This window comes from Eutrema salsugineum, unplaced genomic scaffold (assembly GCF_000478725.1).
Source record: "Eutrema salsugineum unplaced genomic scaffold, Eutsalg1_0 scaffold_2, whole genome shotgun sequence".
NCBI lineage: Eukaryota > Viridiplantae > Streptophyta > Magnoliopsida > Brassicales > Brassicaceae > Eutrema > Eutrema salsugineum.
The window spans coordinates 562,467-580,896 of NW_006256829.1; the positions used below are offsets into that span (position 1 = coordinate 562,467).

At 38.3% G+C, this 18,430-nt stretch overlaps 5 protein-coding genes and 1 non-coding gene across 6 annotated transcripts; 2 read left to right on the forward strand and 4 right to left on the reverse strand.

The window, feature by feature from the left end:
* Positions 1–2,519: 2,519 nt before the first annotated feature.
* LOC18017827 lies at positions 2,520–5,003 on the forward strand. Its single transcript, XM_006398644.2, has one exon. It carries the CDS (start codon positions 3,242–3,244, stop codon positions 4,778–4,780), a length of 1,539 nt encoding a protein of 512 aa, XP_006398707.1. The 5' UTR covers positions 2,520–3,241; the 3' UTR covers positions 4,781–5,003.
* A 389-nt stretch (positions 5,004–5,392) lies between these two features.
* Positions 5,393–8,248, reverse strand: LOC18017828 (probable mediator of RNA polymerase II transcription subunit 37e). The gene is made up of 2 exons (XM_006398646.2): positions 7,878–8,248; positions 5,393–7,360 (listed from the first exon to the last, which is right to left on the reverse strand). Exons 1-2 carry the CDS (start codon positions 8,089–8,091, stop codon positions 5,619–5,621), a joined length of 1,956 nt encoding a protein of 651 aa, XP_006398709.1. The 5' UTR covers positions 8,092–8,248; the 3' UTR covers positions 5,393–5,618.
* A 1,244-nt stretch (positions 8,249–9,492) lies between these two features.
* On the reverse strand, positions 9,493–9,828 carry LOC112086823 (dolichyl-diphosphooligosaccharide--protein glycosyltransferase subunit 4C). Its single transcript, XM_024156766.1, has one exon. The coding sequence runs from the start codon at positions 9,826–9,828 to the stop codon at positions 9,721–9,723; it is 108 nt and encodes a 35-aa protein (XP_024012534.1). The 3' UTR covers positions 9,493–9,720.
* Positions 9,829–10,586: 758 nt separating this feature from the next.
* TRNAH-GUG lies at positions 10,587–10,658 on the reverse strand. The gene has a single exon. It is a non-coding gene; the product is annotated as a tRNA-His (tRNA).
* A 114-nt stretch (positions 10,659–10,772) lies between these two features.
* Positions 10,773–13,696, forward strand: LOC18017829. The gene is made up of 9 exons (XM_006398647.2): positions 10,773–10,944; positions 11,035–11,129; positions 11,218–11,362; positions 11,482–11,599; positions 11,696–12,873; positions 13,024–13,105; positions 13,198–13,256; positions 13,339–13,399; positions 13,477–13,696. The coding sequence occupies exons 1-9, from the start codon at positions 10,888–10,890 to the stop codon at positions 13,503–13,505; spliced, it is 1,824 nt and encodes a 607-aa protein (XP_006398710.2). The 5' UTR covers positions 10,773–10,887; the 3' UTR covers positions 13,506–13,696.
* A 402-nt stretch (positions 13,697–14,098) lies between these two features.
* LOC18017830 (THO complex subunit 4B) lies at positions 14,099–15,696 on the reverse strand. Its single transcript, XM_006398648.2, has 5 exons — positions 15,399–15,696; positions 15,127–15,303; positions 14,972–15,040; positions 14,648–14,886; positions 14,099–14,514 (listed from the first exon to the last, which is right to left on the reverse strand). The coding sequence occupies exons 1-5, from the start codon at positions 15,585–15,587 to the stop codon at positions 14,325–14,327; spliced, it is 864 nt and encodes a 287-aa protein (XP_006398711.1). The 5' UTR covers positions 15,588–15,696; the 3' UTR covers positions 14,099–14,324.
* Between the last annotated feature and the right edge of the window lie 2,734 nt (positions 15,697–18,430).

Sequence of the window (18,430 nt, forward strand, 5' to 3'; positions counted from 1 at the left end):
TTTAGGATCTCTTGGCGGGGATTTATATGGGCTTTCCTTTGTAACTTCAAGCCCAATGGCCCTAGATGCCTAAAACCAAATTTGTGTAATTTAATAGATGACATATCTTCCTTTGTTAAAGATTTTTTTATTTCCTTTTCTTTTGCTCCTTTATTGACAGTTGTGTGTGTGACTTCAACTTGTGTCTGTTTTCGATCCTATTGTATAAAAATAATAATATTAAGTTCACTGAATCTTGAAACGTTTGGTACGTTGGCATCGAATTATTGAAAACATTATTGCTTATAAAGTTATAATTCTTCGTCTTATAAGACATGGTCCGTATCATGGACTTGTAACAATTAAAAAAAAAAAGAACTCATAATTAATTTTTAATGTAGTTTTCTTCCTTTTGATGCATATGGTTTACACGTTAGTGCGGGAACGCGTGACAAGGTTGCGTTGCACTGAATCGAAAGTAAGTAGTTTCTCACGAGTAAATTGTCTAAGATTTATAAATCCTCGTAAAGTTTGCTTAAATTCGGATCTAAATTATGAATGTTACTTAAAGTATTTGTAATTTGTAGATTTTTTCCTTGTTTATTTGATTTTGGTTAGATTTTAATTTGATTTGTTCATTAATTAAAAGTTATATGTATTAGTATTACAAAGGGATATGTTATGAAAATTGCTACCACTTGGTACTGGTCACTTGTTCTCTATGATTAGCGGATGAGTTTGCATTTTTTTTTCTAGACAAATATTTGATTAAAACTAATTTTTTCTTAACTTGTTTGAGTTATTACTTTTGCTCTAAGTTTGAGTTGTTACTTAGAACCTATATGTTCTCTGGTAGGTGAAAAGTGATCAGACTTTTCCAACCCAATCTCTATAGAACCTACCTAAGTAGACCAAAAAGACCAAATCATTTTTATTTTTTTTTAATAAGTGACGTTTAACCGTAAATTAATTTGCAATACTACTGAACCAATCTGAATCTAAACTCTTCAAAATTAGGTGCAAAGACCACAAAACCAATAATCATTGAATTAGACCGCCTGGTCTGGCTTAATCAATACATCATAATGATCTCTACTCGGAACTATGTACTATCACAAGATTAAATTACTTAAATTTTGATTTGTTTAAATTGGTGTTATTGTGTGTTGTCAAGTACTCAGAAATACAAGTATATTTAAGTCAATATATTACTACTAGTAGTGAGCTTTATTGTAATATTTGTTTGCTGTTTGTTTATCTGTCGTTGTTTGGATATATGAGAGGTGGCAACTCCCAATATCTTTTTGGGGTCATCTTCAATGTCCTCTCAGATCTCAATTATTGAGTTTTCTAAAGTCATGTTTGATTCTTTCTTCTCTTTTTGGGTTCATTAATTATATTTTTAATTACTCTATTTATTTTGTTTTGACAACTTCCGTATCTAATGCAGTTAAAATTTTATTCTATACTATGTTTAGGTGCCCCTTCAGGAACCGAACATCCCATAAACACGTTATTACAGTAGAATATGATTAGGGACTTGGCGTATAAAAAGAGCGTTATGAGCGTTAGTATTAATTAATGCTTTACTTACAAAATAGTCTTAAGATTTAATCCTAAACTCTAACCTTAACCATAAATTAGTCAAAATAGACCCCCAAGCCTTGAAAACTAAACGGCCAGCTTTAAATCTATGACCCTACCTCCTAAAACCCAATCCTTATTCCTAGAGCCGAAACCTTAATTTTAGAATTGAAATGCATTTCTTACGGCGATACCATAATTTATCTTAAAGAAAATTGCACGTAATTATCCTCAAATCTTTTTAATTCCGTTGTTTTAGAAGTTATATAGTGCACTTAACTAGTCAACAAAGCTGGATTAGTTAATTAAATTCGTAAGCCGTTGGATATTAACACTGATGATGACGCACAAACCTATTTCAAAGGATAGATAAACAATTAGATATAAAATAGTAATTTGTTACAGTCGCTGGAGGCACAATAATGCAATTAGTCACTACAAATTGATTAAAATATTATTTTAAATTTAAAATCTTATCACTCGACTCAACTAATGACCAACCATGTCTCCGCATAGACTACATATAGCAAGAATAACAACAACCCCTAACACAGCCTATAGTTTTTTTTTTGGCATAGCAATTTCGAATTGTATAAGATGAATGGATTCTCCTAAGACCTAACCCAAAAAAAAATTGTAACACGAACCATAGAATAGAAAGGGGTTTTTTTTTACAATTCAGGTATTTTGCCGTTAATATCACACTTAAAAGATAGGAAATGAAGTGAAAAAAACATTGAATTTTTAATGAAGTTTTTTAATTCCTTTAAATCAAAGTCGTTGTTTTTGATAAGCACATGTAACACAACGATAAGCACTACTCATCAAAATTGTTAGAGAGAATAAGAAAACAGAAAGAAATAATATTTAAAAAACAACAAAAATTTTAAAAAGAGAGAGAGAGAGTGGGAATCAGGTGGTATCTAGTTCAGGCTTGTTCTCTTTGATAGCTAGCTCTTATTCACATCCACCCTCACCCACGAACCTTCGCTTCTTCTTCTTACATAAACTCATCTCATTCCCACCGTTTCCAAAAGAGACATTTTCCCAAAAATAAAAAGAAGAAATTTTGATGTAAAAAAGATTATTTTTTTTGTTGAATCTGTGGGGAAGAAAAGATTGGGTTCAACGGATTGATATCATCATAATTGTCAAAATGACGGAGGTTTCGTGTTGTCTATTGAATCCGTCAATCTCTTCTTCTCCATTCATTGTTGCTTATCTCAAAAGGTATTTTCTGGGCTCCATTTCTTCGGATTCTTAGGCTTCTTTCTCAAATCTGTTTTTTTTCTTCTTTGTTGTTTATTCTGATACTTGGATGTAACTGGAAAAAAAAAAGGAAAGGGAAGATTTTTTAATTCGATGTATATTTCTCGGATGGGTTTGAGTCGGAGTTTCCCGCCGCTTTTTGGGGGATTTCGGGAAATTCTAGGGTTAGGGTTGGATATTGTGTTTCTCTAGCGTCTTCGCTTATATATCTCTTCCTTCTTGGTCGAGATTGAAAAGAGAGGGCCTTTTTCTTTTCTGGAATAGGGAGGATATTGGATCTCGATTTGGTTTCATGGCTAATTGGGAGATCTGGGATTTGGGAGATTGACGACAGCTGAATTTAAGAGAAAGTATATAGATTTAAGCAGACTCAGAGATTCGATTCGTCGATCTTGCTTTCATTTGTGAGATGAAAGGCTCGATTCTCACGGTCTTGTCAATGGAGAATCACCATCCTTCAACGCTCTTATCCATGGATTCTAGTGGCTCCTCTCACGAAGAACTTGATCTGGAGATGAACAATGGTAATCGGCAAATCACGCTTTACAATCCACCAGACATCAATCTGCCTTTGTCCGTAGGACGAAGCTCTCCATCGTGGAACTTGGATTCTTGTGATAACATCTTGGATGTTGGTCTTAGCTCACTTGTCTACGAGACAGAGACGTTCCTCAACGTGGTCCCAAGTAAAGTCACTAGAAAATGCTTGAAACGAGGAGATAGCATGTGGGGAGCTTGGTTTTTCTTCAGCTTTTACTTCAGGCCGGCGCTCAACGATAAATCCAAGTCTAAGGTCATAAGGGAAACCAGTGGAGGAGGATGTTTTACAGGGTTTGATAAATCTGATCTCAAGCTCGATGTTTTTCTTGTTCAGCATGACATGGAGAACATGTATATGTGGGCTTTCAAGGATAAACCCGAGAATGCTCTCGGGAAAATGCAGCTCAGAAGCTATATGAACGGGCATTCTCGTCAAGGAGAGCGTCCGTTTCCGTTTAGCGCCGAGAAAGGGTTTGTTCGGTCTCACAGGATGCAGAGGAAGCATTACAGGGGACTCTCTAATCCTCAATGTCTTCACGGGATCGAGTTTGTGCCTTCTCCGAGTTTGTTGTGTGTCAGTGAAGAAGATAAGAAGAGATGGATGGAGCTAACGGGTCGAGATTTGAAGTTCACTATCCCTCCTGATGCTAGCGATTTCGGTTCTTGGAGAAATCTTCCCAACACAGATTTTGAGCTCGAGAGACCGCCTCATGTTGCAAAACCGGCGTCAAATAACGCCAAGAAGATCCTCAACGGCTCGGGATTGCATTTGACAAGCAACGCTTCTTTTAGTAGCAATGGGGACTCATCAGATCAATCTCCAGGAGGTGGTGGAGGCAACAACAACAACAACAATAAGAAGAGGAAAGAGTTTTTATCCCCTGGAAGCAGCGAAGAAGAATGTTGCTTGACTGTTAACAACATCGAGGCCAAGGACCCGCCCGGTTGGGTAAACGACTTCACTGGAGTGATGAAAAATGTTCACGGGCCAGCGACTGCAGCTAAAACTATCTACGAGGACGAAGAAGCTTACCTGGTCATAATAACTCTACCATTTGTGGATTTGAACACCGTGAAGGTTTCATGGAGGAACAATATCACGAATGGGATTGTCAAGGTCACGGGATCAAGCACGTCGCGGGCTCCGTTGGTAAAGAGACGGGACCGGACTTTCAAGCTGGTTGATCAGACGGCTGAGCATTGTCCTCCAGGGGAATTCATGAGGGAGATACAGTTGCCAAATCGGATTCCGGAAGAAGCAAACATTGAAGCTTACTTTGATGGGACGGGACCAGTTTTGGAAATTCTGGTGCCGAAATTGAGAGGAGGAGTAGAGGAAGAACACGAGGTTAGAGTTTGTCTACGGCCACACCACCTCGGAGGAGCCGGCGAGCTTACGTTGACGTGATGGAAGACAGGTTTTAATTATGAATTTGTTAGAAGCATTGTGTACAATGGGAAATAAGCAAAAGCAGAAGTGCAATTTTAAGTGTTAACTTTTTCACCATTTCTTTTCTTTCTTCTTTTGGTCTTAGTGTAACTTTTGCACTTTTTTTTTTTTGTCTTCGGTTGCAAATTATATATTTGCATTTTAACTCGGAAGTAGTATGAATAATTAGTGATTGTCAGTAGCATTATGTTTGTTTTTTTTCAACACAAGCATTATGTTTTCAAACTAGTAAAGGTTGCTTACTTTCTAATTTTTACTCGCAGTGCAAATTCAATTATATAAAGGCTTTTGTCCAATTCAATTATATACTATCTGCGTGTGGAAAAAATTGTAGAAGAATATCCAACGGCACACCTACTTGGCCCATTTTCATATTCGTATGTGAAACGGATATTTACTGTATACCATCTTTTTTTTTTTTTTTTTTTACTTGCTTTGTGTGCTTAGTTTGTCCCGTAACTAGTTCTTTAGCCCCATCATCAATTTTTCAGAAAAAAAAAAATTGATATACATTTAGGTCAAATCTGATTTCCAGAAGCAGTCGAAGAACTTAAAAGGTAGAAATCAAGATGAAAAAGCCAAATAAATTAACAAAATAAGGAGGAAGCGCTCAAAAGGTTTTACTTAACCGACATTATAGATGAAAAAGATCACCCTGAGTTTCAAAAAAGGTTCTAAAAATAATAAACGCAAAATGGGCCCAGTAAACGGCCCAACATAAAAAGTTCTTAGGATTCAAAATAAGGCAAATAGAGATAAAAGGATAGGAGAAAGAGAGAAGTCAACGATCGACAGATTAGTCGACCTCCTCAATCTTGGGACCAGCACCGCCTGAAGAAGGAGGGGCATCATCGTCCATTCCGGCGGCACCAGGACCTCCGGCTTCACCGCCAGCTCCTTGGTACATCTTGGCAATGATTGGGTTGCAGATGCTCTCCAATTCCTTCATCTTGTCTTCGAACTCATCAGCCTCAGCCAACTGGTTACCCTCGAGCCACTGGATCGCCTGCTCAATCGAGTCCTCGATCTTCTTCTTGTCTGCAGCCGGAAGCTTCTCACCAATCTTCTCGTCCTGGATGGTGTTCCTCATGTTGTAGGCGTAGTTCTCAAGAGCATTCTTGGCTTCAACCTTCTTCTTGTGCTCCTCATCCTCAGACTTGTACTTCTCAGCCTCCTGGACCATCTTCTCGATCTCATCCTTGGACAAGCGACCCTTGTCGTTGGTGATGGTAATCTTGTTCTTCTGGCCGGTGGTCTTGTCCTCGGCAGAGACGTTGAGGATACCGTTAGCATCGATGTCGAAGCAGACAGTGATCTGAGGGACACCACGTGGGGCCGGAGGGATTCCAGAGAGCTCGAACTTACCCAGAAGGTTGTTGTCCTTGGTTCTTGCCCTCTCTCCTTCGTACACTTGGATCAGCACACCGGGTTGGTTGTCTGAGTAGGTGGAGAAGACCTGCTCCTTCTTGGTTGGGATGGTGGTGTTTCTCGGGATAAGGGTGGTCATGACACCACCGGCGGTTTCAAGACCAAGTGAGAGAGGAGTGACATCGAGCAACAGAAGATCTTGGACCTTCTCATTTCCTTCACCACTGAGAATAGCGCCCTGGACGGCTGCACCGTAAGCAACGGCCTCATCGGGGTTGATAGATTTGCAAAGTTCCTTGCCATTGAAGAAGTCTTGGAGCAATTGCTGAACCTTGGGGATACGGGTGGAACCACCAACAAGAACAACATCGTGGACGGTGCTCTTGTCCATCTTAGCATCACGGAGACACTTTTCGACTGGCTCCATACACTTTCTGAAGAGGTCCATGTTGAGCTCCTCAAATCTAGCACGGGTGATAGTGGAGTAGAAGTCGATGCCCTCGTACAGAGAGTCAATCTCGATGGTTGTTTGAGCAGTGGAGGAAAGAGTCCTCTTCGCTCTCTCACAAGCAGTTCTCAATCTCCTAAGAGCTCTTGGATTACCAGTAATGTCCTTCTTGCTCTTCCTCTTGAATTCCTGAACAAAGTGGTTGACCATTCTGTTGTCGAAATCTTCTCCACCAAGATGGGTGTCTCCAGCTGTTGCCTTGACTTCGAAGATACCTTCCTCAATGGTAAGAAGGGAGACATCAAAAGTACCACCACCAAGATCGAAGATCAACACGTTCTTCTCTCCAACGCTGGTCGCCTTTTTGTCAAGACCGTAGGCAATAGCTGCAGCGGTCGGCTCGTTGATGATACGCATGACGTTCAAACCAGCAATAACTCCGGCGTCCTTAGTTGCCTGACGCTGAGAGTCGTTGAAGTAAGCTGGAACGGTGACAACGGCGTTCTTGATGGAAACACCAAGGTAAGCCTCGGCAATCTCTCGCATCTTGATAAGAACCATAGAGGAGATCTCTTCAGCAGCGAACTGCTTCTCTTCACCCTTGTAGTTGACGATGATCATTGGCTTGTCGGCAGGTCCTGGGATAATCTTGAATGGCCACAACTTCATGTCGCTTTGGACAGAGCTGTCACTGAATCGGCGACCGATCAACCTCTTAGCATCTGCCATAGCAAAAATAAACCATATTAAGTAATAATCATAAACAAACACAAGATTCGGAACATAATCATAAACAAGCACAAGATTCGAAACATAATCATTAAGCAAGCAATCAAGATTCGAAACATAATCATTAAGCAAGCAACCAAAATTTTCCAGTGACATCTCTAAATCATCGCGAGTTATGTTAACAGATTTCAAAAATCAATTGCACTAACAAGTAAAAGTTCGAAGTAACAAGTATTAATGGATCTAAACTACAAACGTTCCATGATGCAATCAAAAGCTATTATTAGCTCAATAGAAAGGAAACGAGAAAAACCAATTCAAATAACTAAACAAGAACTATGTGAAACAGGATCTATGTGAAAAAAATTCATAACCAGCCAGATCTAGTGATTGAAACCCTACACACAACTTACTTTATTGTTTTCAAAACCTAGGATCCAAATACAACGAACCTAAGATGAACGAGATCTAGATTCAAAAATTGAAAAACAAGGAAAACGAGATACGTACCGAAGACGGTGTTAATAGGGTTCATGGCGACCTGGTTCTTAGCTGCATCACCGATCAACCTCTCGGAGTCGGTGAAAGCGACGTAAGACGGCGTGGTCCTGTTTCCTTGATCATTAGCAATGATCTCAACACGGTCGTGTTGCCAAACTCCGACGCAAGAGTAAGTAGTACCGAGATCGATTCCGATCGCTGGACCTTCTCCTTTACCCGACATTTTTATCGGAAAGATTTAAACTACAAGAGATCAAAGAACAGAGACCGAATAAAAGAGAACGAAGAAAGAATAAACGGCGGCTAGGGTTGTTTTTCGTAAGCAACTATGTAGAAGAGATTTGTTTATATAGACTTGGGGCTTGAGGCTCGGGTTTGATCGGACGGTCTAAAACTGATTATTCAGAGCTCAGATCTAAGGCGCCAGGCTGTTTAAAAAGATCGAGAATGTTCGATGACTGTGAGGCAAAACCCTAATTTGTACACGTTGGCGTTTCATTGCGTTTTGATTGGATTGTGACGTACCTATAGCTTACAGTGTAGGAGCGTCTTTTCTCCATCTTCCACGTGCAAGTGGTGTTATACGATGATCTTCCTAAATATGCGGATCATAATTTTCCTTATTTGAAGATGGTAATTAGAAGATTTCGGTGAGATATTGTTTCCTTTTTTTCGTTAAGAAAAAAATGCATTTTTCGCATTTGTAAAAAGTATATTAAATACATTTTCAAGGTAAATTTCTTACATTTATATGACTATAATCAATTTCGGGTCAGAATATAAACTTAATCTAAACCACATAATATTATTGATTTTTTTCACTGGTCAAATAATTGGAGATTGAACCGGGCTTTGTGGTTAAGGATAGATTTACAAATACAAAACAGTAAAACACCTACATTAACGAACTATGGTTGCCGCGAATGGTCTTGTGCATTTAAATATTTCTTCAGCCATTAGCCATTACTACTTCTCTTTTCACTGTGTTGGGTCTCATTAATCCGGTGAGTATGAAGTTTCTAACTTATACGATAAGAAGCTAAAGAATAACTCACGCATTAAAATAGGTGGCAGACAAAATAAGAGTGCCACTTTGGACTCTAAGAATATGGAGATTTTGTAGGAATAGATGCCTCTGGCACACAAGATTTGCATCCATCAAATCTCTTTTCTTTTTACTGAACAATAGTCAAAGCAATAAAGAGGTTAATTACATAAGGCCGAGACAGAGCCTAGAATCTGGTTATCCCACACTTACAACCAGCTTTTAAGATTATTTTCTCAGACTTTGTCTCTATCTTTTGATGACTTCTTAAACCTATCGAAAGTTCTACTTACAACAAGCCACATGACATCATCACAACCGAATTCCAAGAAAAACTTCACTCTTTCAGTGAGTCTAAGCTATATTAAGGATACCATCTCAACCCTGCACTGATGCAAATTGATGCACTAGACAATAAGTATCACAAACAGAGGCAATTCAAACAGCCTAAATCTGGAGATTTACCAAAGCAAGAATGCGTATGCACAATAGCACATAACATCATGCAAAAAAGCTTTGAATGTACATAAGCTAATGTGAAAAACAAATAAATCGGTAAATAGAATAACTCTCCTTTATGAATTGTTAAAGCGACCAAGCCAGAGAGAAGACCTGCGGATAAAAGCTATATGCTATAAACACGTCACTTGCATGATGAAAGCACTACGAAAACAAGTCTTTATCTATTCAAAACGACATTGTCAAAATACATTACTGACGAAGCAACTCGACCTACGGATGCTAAAGACATCTTGATTCCGATACATGTAACTGTTTAGTAGAACTAACAAAGAAAAAAACTCGTTTTCATTCGAATTTTTGGTCTGCCACGACGAAATGGTAAGCAATCACCAGTATGAAGATGAAAATCCCAAGAAAATTGGCAAAGAAGCCGAGGTCTTGGTCGTCAAACATCTGTAACATCACAACAATTAACAATAAGAGAATGAAAGAAGCAAGAGATTAGACAAACCTTGTAAAAAAATCACCCACAAATCTACACTTTCACGACATTAGTAACATTATTTTCTATATCAATTGAAAATCAGAACTGACAATTTATACAAAATACTTCACAAAAATGAGGGTTATAAGTCAGGATGAATCCACAACTAGCTTATATAGCAAAACAGAGATAGAGAATTAAAACAGCGACGAAATAAAAACGGAATGCGGACTTTTCAGAAAACGGGATCGAGAGTACGAAATCCAGTTGGAATGAGTTGTGTAATAAAAAACATCAACCTGGGAATACAAACGATTTCATTGAATCTAATAGCAGTGAGGCTAAGAACGACTCTCGTTAGATCTCTACGTACGTACCCCAGGAAATAGAATGATGCCTAAGATCCACAAGTTCCTAACTATCTTTTTTTTTTTTTTTTTTTTTGACCTCAACAAGTTCCTAACTATCTAAAGAAGAAATATTTGAGGGAAAGACAAAAAATTTCAAATGTAAATGTCTGAGCCTATTTTTTACCTTCGAAAGCGTAAAGACAGACTTTCCTCTTTGATTATTCCCTCTCGAGTTCTACGAAGCAGATCGTAAAAAAAACAGAGAAAAAAATACTTCTGGTTAAAGAGAAGGTTGACACAAACCGCCGTCGTTTCACGAGTGAAAAGATCAAAATAGTTACGACGTCGTTCGATCGAAATACAAAAAGTAAAACAATTGTGGCTGCTGGGATTCGAGCCCAGGTCTCCACGGCCACAACGTGGAATTCTCACCACTAAACTACAGCCACTTTGATGATTTATTGGCAATTTAGCTTTATATTTAAAAATCGCTCTAGTTGTTTCGTCCTCTTAAGTAACCGGTCCCCTCGACCGGATCACATTTTCGGCGCAAAGGTTAGTAGCATCTCCCCGCCAAAGCATTTTCATTCCCGTATGATAGAAACAGTTAAACCCTAACTTTTCCGATTTCGGAAGTAAATCTCGGATAATCTCTCTATTGGGAAAGTTTTCTGCTCCATGGCTGACCATCGGGAACCTAATTCCGACGGCGATTCCTCGTCTTTCCAGAGAACGGTGAGTGCGAGTGGGCTTTTAATGCATTTCCTCAGTGTTCGATTCGATCAGTTTGCTTGACCTCGTTATTTCTTCTGGGTTTATGTGAAGGTTTTCCTGGGAGATTGGTGGTTGATAAAATGTTCAAAGGAATTTGAGGGGAAACGATTTGGTGTTGCTGGATACGAGATAGCAGCTTCCGTCGAGTAAGAGACATTGATGGACTTTTCGAGTTTTTCATTTTCCCGAGATTAGCTTTATATTTTCGATTTCGTTTAATGGTTTCCTTATTAGGACACGAGCAATGCGTGTGTTTACATCTTCCCCAATCATCAAAGCCTTTGACGTTTTCACACTCCAAGCATCTGATGGAACCTGCATCACCCTCCGAGGATTTCTTAACAAAGAACGCGTTGTAAAAAGTGGGTTTCTCCCTGAGGTAATCTTCTTCTTCGAGCTAATTAAGACTTAAAAAAAAAAAATGTATCAAAAGCCAATTAGTGACTTGATTTGATTGTTTGTTTCTCTTTTCGCGCTGTGGTCTTTTCTTGATAGTAGATTTCCCGTGAGTTCATCTTCGGGTTTCCTCCTTGCTGGGAACAAATTTGTAACAATTGCTTTGGAGGAGTGCATTTAGGTACTGATATCAATAATGCCTCTTCGCTAATTGATAAAGGTTAGGACTTAGGACTTGAAGCAACATCTTTTCTGTGTTTTTTTCTGATGCATCCTTGTTTATAATGACCGTTCTCTTATGATTTTACTTGTGCAGCTTGTTCTCCCGTTTTATCACCATGTAAGAACTCGAAAGGGAATCTAGAGGATAGTCGGGTGGAGACCAGAGCTAAAAGCACTGTGACTGAGAAGAACACTACAGTGATCAACGATAAAGATGGTCACAGTGACGGTTCTATAGCAAGATATACAAAATCTGCGAGGAAAAAGTCTCTTCGTCTGCAATCCAAACCTGGTGGAAAAAGTGCAGAGGAAGAAAGGGAACTTGAATTGAGTAAAATTCAGAATACTACTAATGATAGAGATCATGGTAGTGAAGGCTTGAATAAAGCTAAGAGCCGTGATGTAGAAAAAGATGAATTCGAAGCTACAGGTAATGAAGGCAGTGAAGCGAAACTCGATGAGAGTAAAGTCCAGAATCGTACTAATGATGGAGATCATCATGGTAGTGGAGGTTTAGATAAGGCTAAGAGCAGTGATGTAGAAAAATATGAAGGCGAGGTTATCAATAATGAAGTGATATCCTCAGCGGATGGATGTGGTAATAAGCATGCCTGTGCAGATAATGTTGATAAAGTAACAAGTATGAGTGCTACTGGAGAATCACTGACTTCAGAACAGGGAAACGGTGAACTTAAGGTAACAAGAGCATCCCCACAATCCCTGTTTGAGGACTTAGATAAAAGTAGGAAACCTGCAAAGAAAAGTCGCAAGACCCTCAAAAGTGACGGCAATGTAGTAGAGGATGTGAATCATTCTGGGACCAAAGTCAAAAGTGCAAAGAACAAAAGGAAATTGGATGTGAGTAAAGGCCAGCATCCTACTACTAGTAGTGAAGGTTTGAATAAGGCCAAGGGCAATGACGTAGAAAAAGATGAAGGCACGGCTATCAATAATGAAGTGGTATCACCAGTGGATGGATATGGTAGGCATTCTGGTACAGATAGCAAAAAATTAACAAGTGAGAATGCTACAAAAGAATCACTGACTTCAGAACAGCAAAAAGGTAAACTGAATGTGACAAAAACATCTCTACATTCCATGTCAAAAGACTTAAATAATAGTAGCAAGCCTGGAAAGAGAGGAAAATCAAAGAACCTTAAAGGTGACTGGAATGTAGTAGAGCCTATGAATCATACAGGGTCTAAGGTTAAAGAAGCTGAAGAAAACTTGTCAGGGGGAAAAACAAACAGGAAGATCGACTTTGATGAGGAGGTAACTACGTTTCCTTTGGTCATAATCTCACACTCTGGTTAATCATTATTCAAATATGAATCATTATGATCCCTTAAAACCAATAATCCTATGATATTCATGTTGTTGATTTATAAGTAGTTAATGCCTCCAATCTTATGTAATGTGAAGGTAACACCGGATAAAGAAGTGAAGAGGCAGAAGACCAATGCAGTGTCTGCTGATTCAGTTGGACAGAAACGGTCAAGATCAGGTTAATTGATAGAGAGTACAACTTCTTTAGTTTTAAAGGCTCTTCAGTTGAGAGCATTCATTAAAAAAATACGGGTTTTGTTAATTTTGCAGGAAGGGTGCTTGTGTCTTCGCTAGAGTATTGGCGCAACCAAATTCCTGTTTATGATATGGTTTGTGATTTGATTTTTGAATAACACTAACTTCACTAACTATGAGAAGACAGTCTCAACATTTTCTGTTCCCGGTTTGCAGGATCGAAATCTTATCCAAGTGAACGAAGGTCATGATGAGACCAGCTCCACTCCATCTAAAGGTTATTTCTTCTTTAAAGCTATTTTTCTTGAAGGGCCTCTAATACAATTTTTTTTTTGTCTTTCTTCTTGATGGCAGGAAAAGGATCGGATTCTCGAAGAAGTTGAAAATCACATTAAAAACTGACATCTACTTGGTAGATACTAATTCGGGTTTATGGTGGCCTCTGACCCTGTAATCATCTTAGGCTTATTAGCGGTGGCTCGTTCAATCTTTTGGCATTTGGAACTATGTAATATTTGTTTTGGTTGATATTTCGTTCCACCAATTTCTCAACTTGAAGAAAAAGTACATTATAAAGAGGGCCTGGCTTGCTTTTCTATTGATTAATTTCAATGAACCACCAAACTCGATAGGTTGGACCAACCACAACCACACATTACAGAATCTTAGATAAAATGTGTGGCAGAGAGAGAGATTCATCTTCATCACACTACTACATGGTTCCGACCCAAATCTCTGGAGAACTCACAGGTTTGCCCACAAATAAACCAATCCGCTTTTCTGCATCAAATTATTCTGAATTTCGTAATTAAATGGAAGAAATAATGGTTTCTTCTCTCTCATCCAATTATAGTTCATTCAGATGCACTTGCAAAAGACTCTTACTGAATATTTGAGGGATTGATTCTGGTGAAGTTCACCAACACAAGCAACTATCAAGTTTTATTTTCAACGTATAAACACTAGCAAGGCACAGTAGATGGAATTGTGTTTTGAAGAAACACTTTAGAAGAGTTTGAGTTCCACGGTACACACAATGCTTGTTTCTCTGAACTCAACTGTAAAAGCTAAAACGCTCACAAAGAGAGAAAAAAAAATAGCTAAACCTCGAATCGAAAATGTCAGACCCAATGACATTAATCAAAAGATCATACTCATACATAAGCATATCATGCACTAAAGGAAAACGTTGTAGCTCCTTTTTAACTTGTTTCCATTGCCTCTTTGTGATACTTGTCCAATTCAGCATCAAGATCCTCTGCAGATACCTTCTCATCACGTCCTCTTCCACTGCCACGACCACCACCTCCTCTAGCTCCCCTACCACCTCGGAAATTACCACCGCCAAAACCACCACGAGGCCGCCCCATAAAACCGCCTCTTCCTCTTCCTCTGTTGCATATCAAGTTTTACAAAAAATTTAATAGGACTAAAAGGGTTCAAGGTATCAACCTATCAAAATCTACTTAGCTGACTCCAGTCTAACTAAAAGTTATATCATTTACGAATTCATAACAGCACAAACCTGAAGTTTCCATTGAAGTTCCCATTGAAGTTGCCATTGTAGTTCTCATTAAAGTTACCAAGTATACCATTTGCAGGAAAAGGTATATGAGCTGGAGCAAGAAGCGGAGGAGTTGGAGCTGAAAGATTAGTTCCAACAATCTCTATCTTCATCAGCTTTCCATCCAATTGAACATTGTTGTAACGCTTGACAGCCGCCAAGGCATCCCCACGCCGCGAGAAAACAACCTCAGCAGTACCCTGTGAAAGCAGAGCATCGGTTTTTACGTTTGATCAGGACAAGTCGATTTCATAGCAAGTCTCTGAAGCAGTAGAAAGCAAGTACCTTCGATCTTCCACTCCTATCATAGTGAATCCCATATCGCTTAAGGTCACCAACCTCTGAGAAGAGCTCCTAAACACAAAACCAGCTCTAGATAAGAAAAATGGCTTCTCCTAACTAAGGCGCACGAATAATGAAATGAAATTTTGAGGCAAAACCTTGATGTCCTCGTTGGAGACACCATAATCTAAGTTGGAAATGTAGAGCTTCGTTCCAGTCTCGATCGACGAGCCGCCGATGCCTGCTGACTGATGCCCAAACGCCGCCGCCACACTCGCATCAGTAGCGAAAACGTCGTTCTGCCACATCGCGTCTTGAGCTTGTTGTTGAACCGGCTGTTTGTTCGTCAAAGAAAACAGATCTCTTAAGGAAAGGAATTCTCTGATCTGGAAGGAAGAAGTTAAGGAGATTAAGAAAATCAATCGCTGACCCTTGAATATGGCGCCGCTCTGTTTCCAACACGGTTAGCGAATCGGCGAGACGGACCGGAGCCGGGACCGGAACCGCCGAATCCGCGACCACCGCTACTTGAACCACCGACGCCTCGGCCACGAGATCCCGCAGGTCTTCGATTAGATTTGATGATATCATCAAGTGACATATCCAAGCCACCTGCCATCTTCGCCGGAGAATTCTCTGTTTCCGAGATTGAGGAGGAAGAAGAAAGCAGCTAGGGTTTCGTTGCGGTGACAAGGAAAACAACGTTCCGAGATAGAAAGAGATGCTGTTAAAATCTTCCCAGGGAGAATTACCATAAAAGCCTCGCACTTTCAGTACATATCAATTTGTTGCCCTAAACTCTTACTTTTGTCTAAAGAGAACCTTGGGTTTTGAATGGGCCTATTGGAATCATAAATATGGGCCACGTACACCACTCTTCCGGTTCTCTCTCGGTCAATGGTAATTGACTATGACTCTCACTTTACAAAGAAAACAATTATAAGAAGGAAAACAAAAATCAACAATGCCATTGTTACAATAGCAACAAAAATCATCAATTATTCCCAACTCGAAAAACTTATCGGCAATGTTGCTTAATAATTGCACAATCAATATATTATACTTGAAAATGAATTGAATACTAAATCATGAAATTGGCTTCTCCACATTCAACTATGGTTCATCATAACTTTAAAATCAATGAATTATCAAAACCCAACATGACGGCCTTAAACTTGTTTCGCCGCAGTAAAATATTCAGTAGACTATAGATTACACTTATGCTGATTATTTTCTCTTCCCGGATATTGTTTTTTTTTTTTAATTAATTCTACGTTTTAGACTTAATAAAATATCAGTTATTAATACCCAAAAAGACTATACTTAAGATTTTTTTATATATATTTTAGAGAATTGGCTAACGTAAATTGAAATTATGTGCTGCCACGCTTACTTCTGGCATTTGGGTAAAAGAAAGTAAGAGATCCTTTTGACTTCTTTTTCATGGGCTTGCTGGAGTCATAAATATTAATGGTTCATATACGGGACCCCTATCATCCGTTTAAATGTATCCAACGTATATACACTTGTTTAGGGATGTACCTTTTTTTCTCAGGCCATGCATTGTCGAAGTCAAAGTTGTACGTACAAGCCATGTAAACCACACGCACTACCTGTATGGGCATTGGGCACTGTATGTAATACAGTATCAGTTCAGGACATACATATACATATTAGTATTAATATGTTGGCAACAAACATTTTGTTCTCCCTTTTTGGCAAACCCATTTTTGCGTCGCTATTTTATGAAACGATCTTAATGTTAATTAATGATCAAATCAAAGATAGAATAATAATCATGATAAAAGTATGTAGATTGAAAACGAATAAGGACGTAACAGCTATATCAATACCGAACATGAACCTACATGTTTTGATTCGTTATAATATAATAATATCACTAGTTATCTTTTCCTTTTTGCTACAACTGTAAATATCATTTATACTGGAAGTTAGATTTTATAATAAGCATAATCTAAGATCTGTACTACCTAGGCAAAAAAGAATTAAAAAAACAAAGAAATATTACTTTTGGGTAAAATACAAGAGTGTTCATAATAACATTAAATTTTTTGAAATTGTCTTCTAGATATACCTCCTCGTCGTTATTTTGTTGCGGATTTCTCAGTCAATACTCTTGTAGATGGCAAGTGGAGAGCGAAACCGGGTTGTGCAGTACATTATTCCTCTGCTTCCATAGATGAAAGATTGTACCATGGACCGCAAGCTTACTAGTTATCTTGTTCAGTAGATAATGTTAATTAGTTGAAAATAAGGAACTATGTAAAGTAAATATTATTAGCGGTCTCACGTGGTCACATCACTTCCCTATGCCATGACCCATGAGCCGGACGTCATGTGCCAGTTGCCGCTGAAAACAATAAATGCCTTCACTATTCTATTCATATTCGACAATCTTAACAGGTTACAAGATCTAGCGATATACCAGCTACTGTATGTTCATTTTTTTTTATACGAAGCGGTAATAAATGTTGGTTGGTCCATTCGAGTCGTTAGCCATCAGGTTTGTTACGTTGCAGGACAAACAAAATAATTCTTTGTTGTTATCCGGTTCGTGAGGACTACAATTTGCATGCTTAGCGGTTGCCACTGCTAGCTGCGTTTTTCTTTTTCATAGCGAAAGTCGGTCAACTAAATAGAAACAAAATACCGTTTCAATCAAAATTCTGTTTGATATACATATATATATGCATTGTGTGTGAGTGTGAGAGACATAAAAAAAGCTCGAACAAGTTAAAATCTTAGGTTCACGACAAGTATCAAATATTGATTTAGTACACAAATATTCCTGAATAAATCAAACTTTCAGTAAATTCCCTGTTTTACATCATACTGATATACTGAAAAGAAAAGGAAAGAGCTATATTGCATTGAATAATAAATACAGTATGACACTAATCTCGATAGTGGTGTGTGCTCTTGTGTAAATCTACCACCCAACTGTCATTTTTTTGTTTTCGCCAATTGGGCCAAAGTAATTAATTCTACCTAACGATGTCATTATCAGGCTTTCAGCAATCAATTTTTGGGAAGGCAAGGAAAATAAATAAATGCAAATCTCATAGTTGGATTCGCTGAACTTGGAAACGGGATGTGTAAGGAACACCTATGAGCACGGAGCGGGCTACGAATTAAATAATACATTCTGTATGGTTAGCTACTTTTAGCTTCATAAATCTCTCTTTTTAACTGCCGGTCTTTCTTTTCTGTTGAACATCGAAAACTCTAATATAATTATTTTTTATTTTTCCTAAAAATTGTGCTTATATTTCGAACAGTTTGCTTTGTTTGAAAAGAGATTACTCACGTAATATGTGCATGGTCTTTATTTCGTTTAAAAATATCAAAGAAACAATTTTGAGACAGTTAGACATAAATGGTTTAAATCAATTTTACTCGATTTTTTTTTAACTTCTTTATGTATATTTTTTTTTTGATATA

Coding starts and splice junctions, on each gene's coding strand:
- LOC112086823 (XM_024156766.1), bottom strand. CDS start 9,828: ATGTTTGACGACCAAGACCTCGGCTTCTTTGCCAATTTTCTTGGGATT.
- LOC18017827 (XM_006398644.2), top strand. CDS start 3,242: ATGAAAGGCTCGATTCTCACGGTCTTGTCAATGGAGAATCACCATCCT.
- LOC18017828 (XM_006398646.2), bottom strand. CDS start 8,091: ATGTCGGGTAAAGGAGAAGGTCCAGCGATCGGAATCGATCTCGGTACT. Junction 7,361..7,877: donor CCCTATTAACACCGTCTTCG/GTACGTATCTCG, acceptor TTGCTATGGCAG/ATGCTAAGAGGTTGATCGGT.
- LOC18017830 (XM_006398648.2), bottom strand. CDS start 15,587: ATGGCAGGTGGCTTGGATATGTCACTTGATGATATCATCAAATCTAAT. Junction 15,304..15,398: donor GAGCGGCGCCATATTCAAGG/GTCAGCGATTGA, acceptor ACGAACAAACAG/CCGGTTCAACAACAAGCTCA. Junction 15,041..15,126: donor TCTCCAACGAGGACATCAAG/GTTTTGCCTCAA, acceptor TTTTGTGTTTAG/GAGCTCTTCTCAGAGGTTGG.
- LOC18017829 (XM_006398647.2), top strand. CDS start 10,888: ATGGCTGACCATCGGGAACCTAATTCCGACGGCGATTCCTCGTCTTTC. Junction 11,130..11,217: donor GAGATAGCAGCTTCCGTCGA/GTAAGAGACATT, acceptor TTTCCTTATTAG/GACACGAGCAATGCGTGTGT. Junction 11,600..11,695: donor CTCTTCGCTAATTGATAAAG/GTTAGGACTTAG, acceptor TTACTTGTGCAG/CTTGTTCTCCCGTTTTATCA.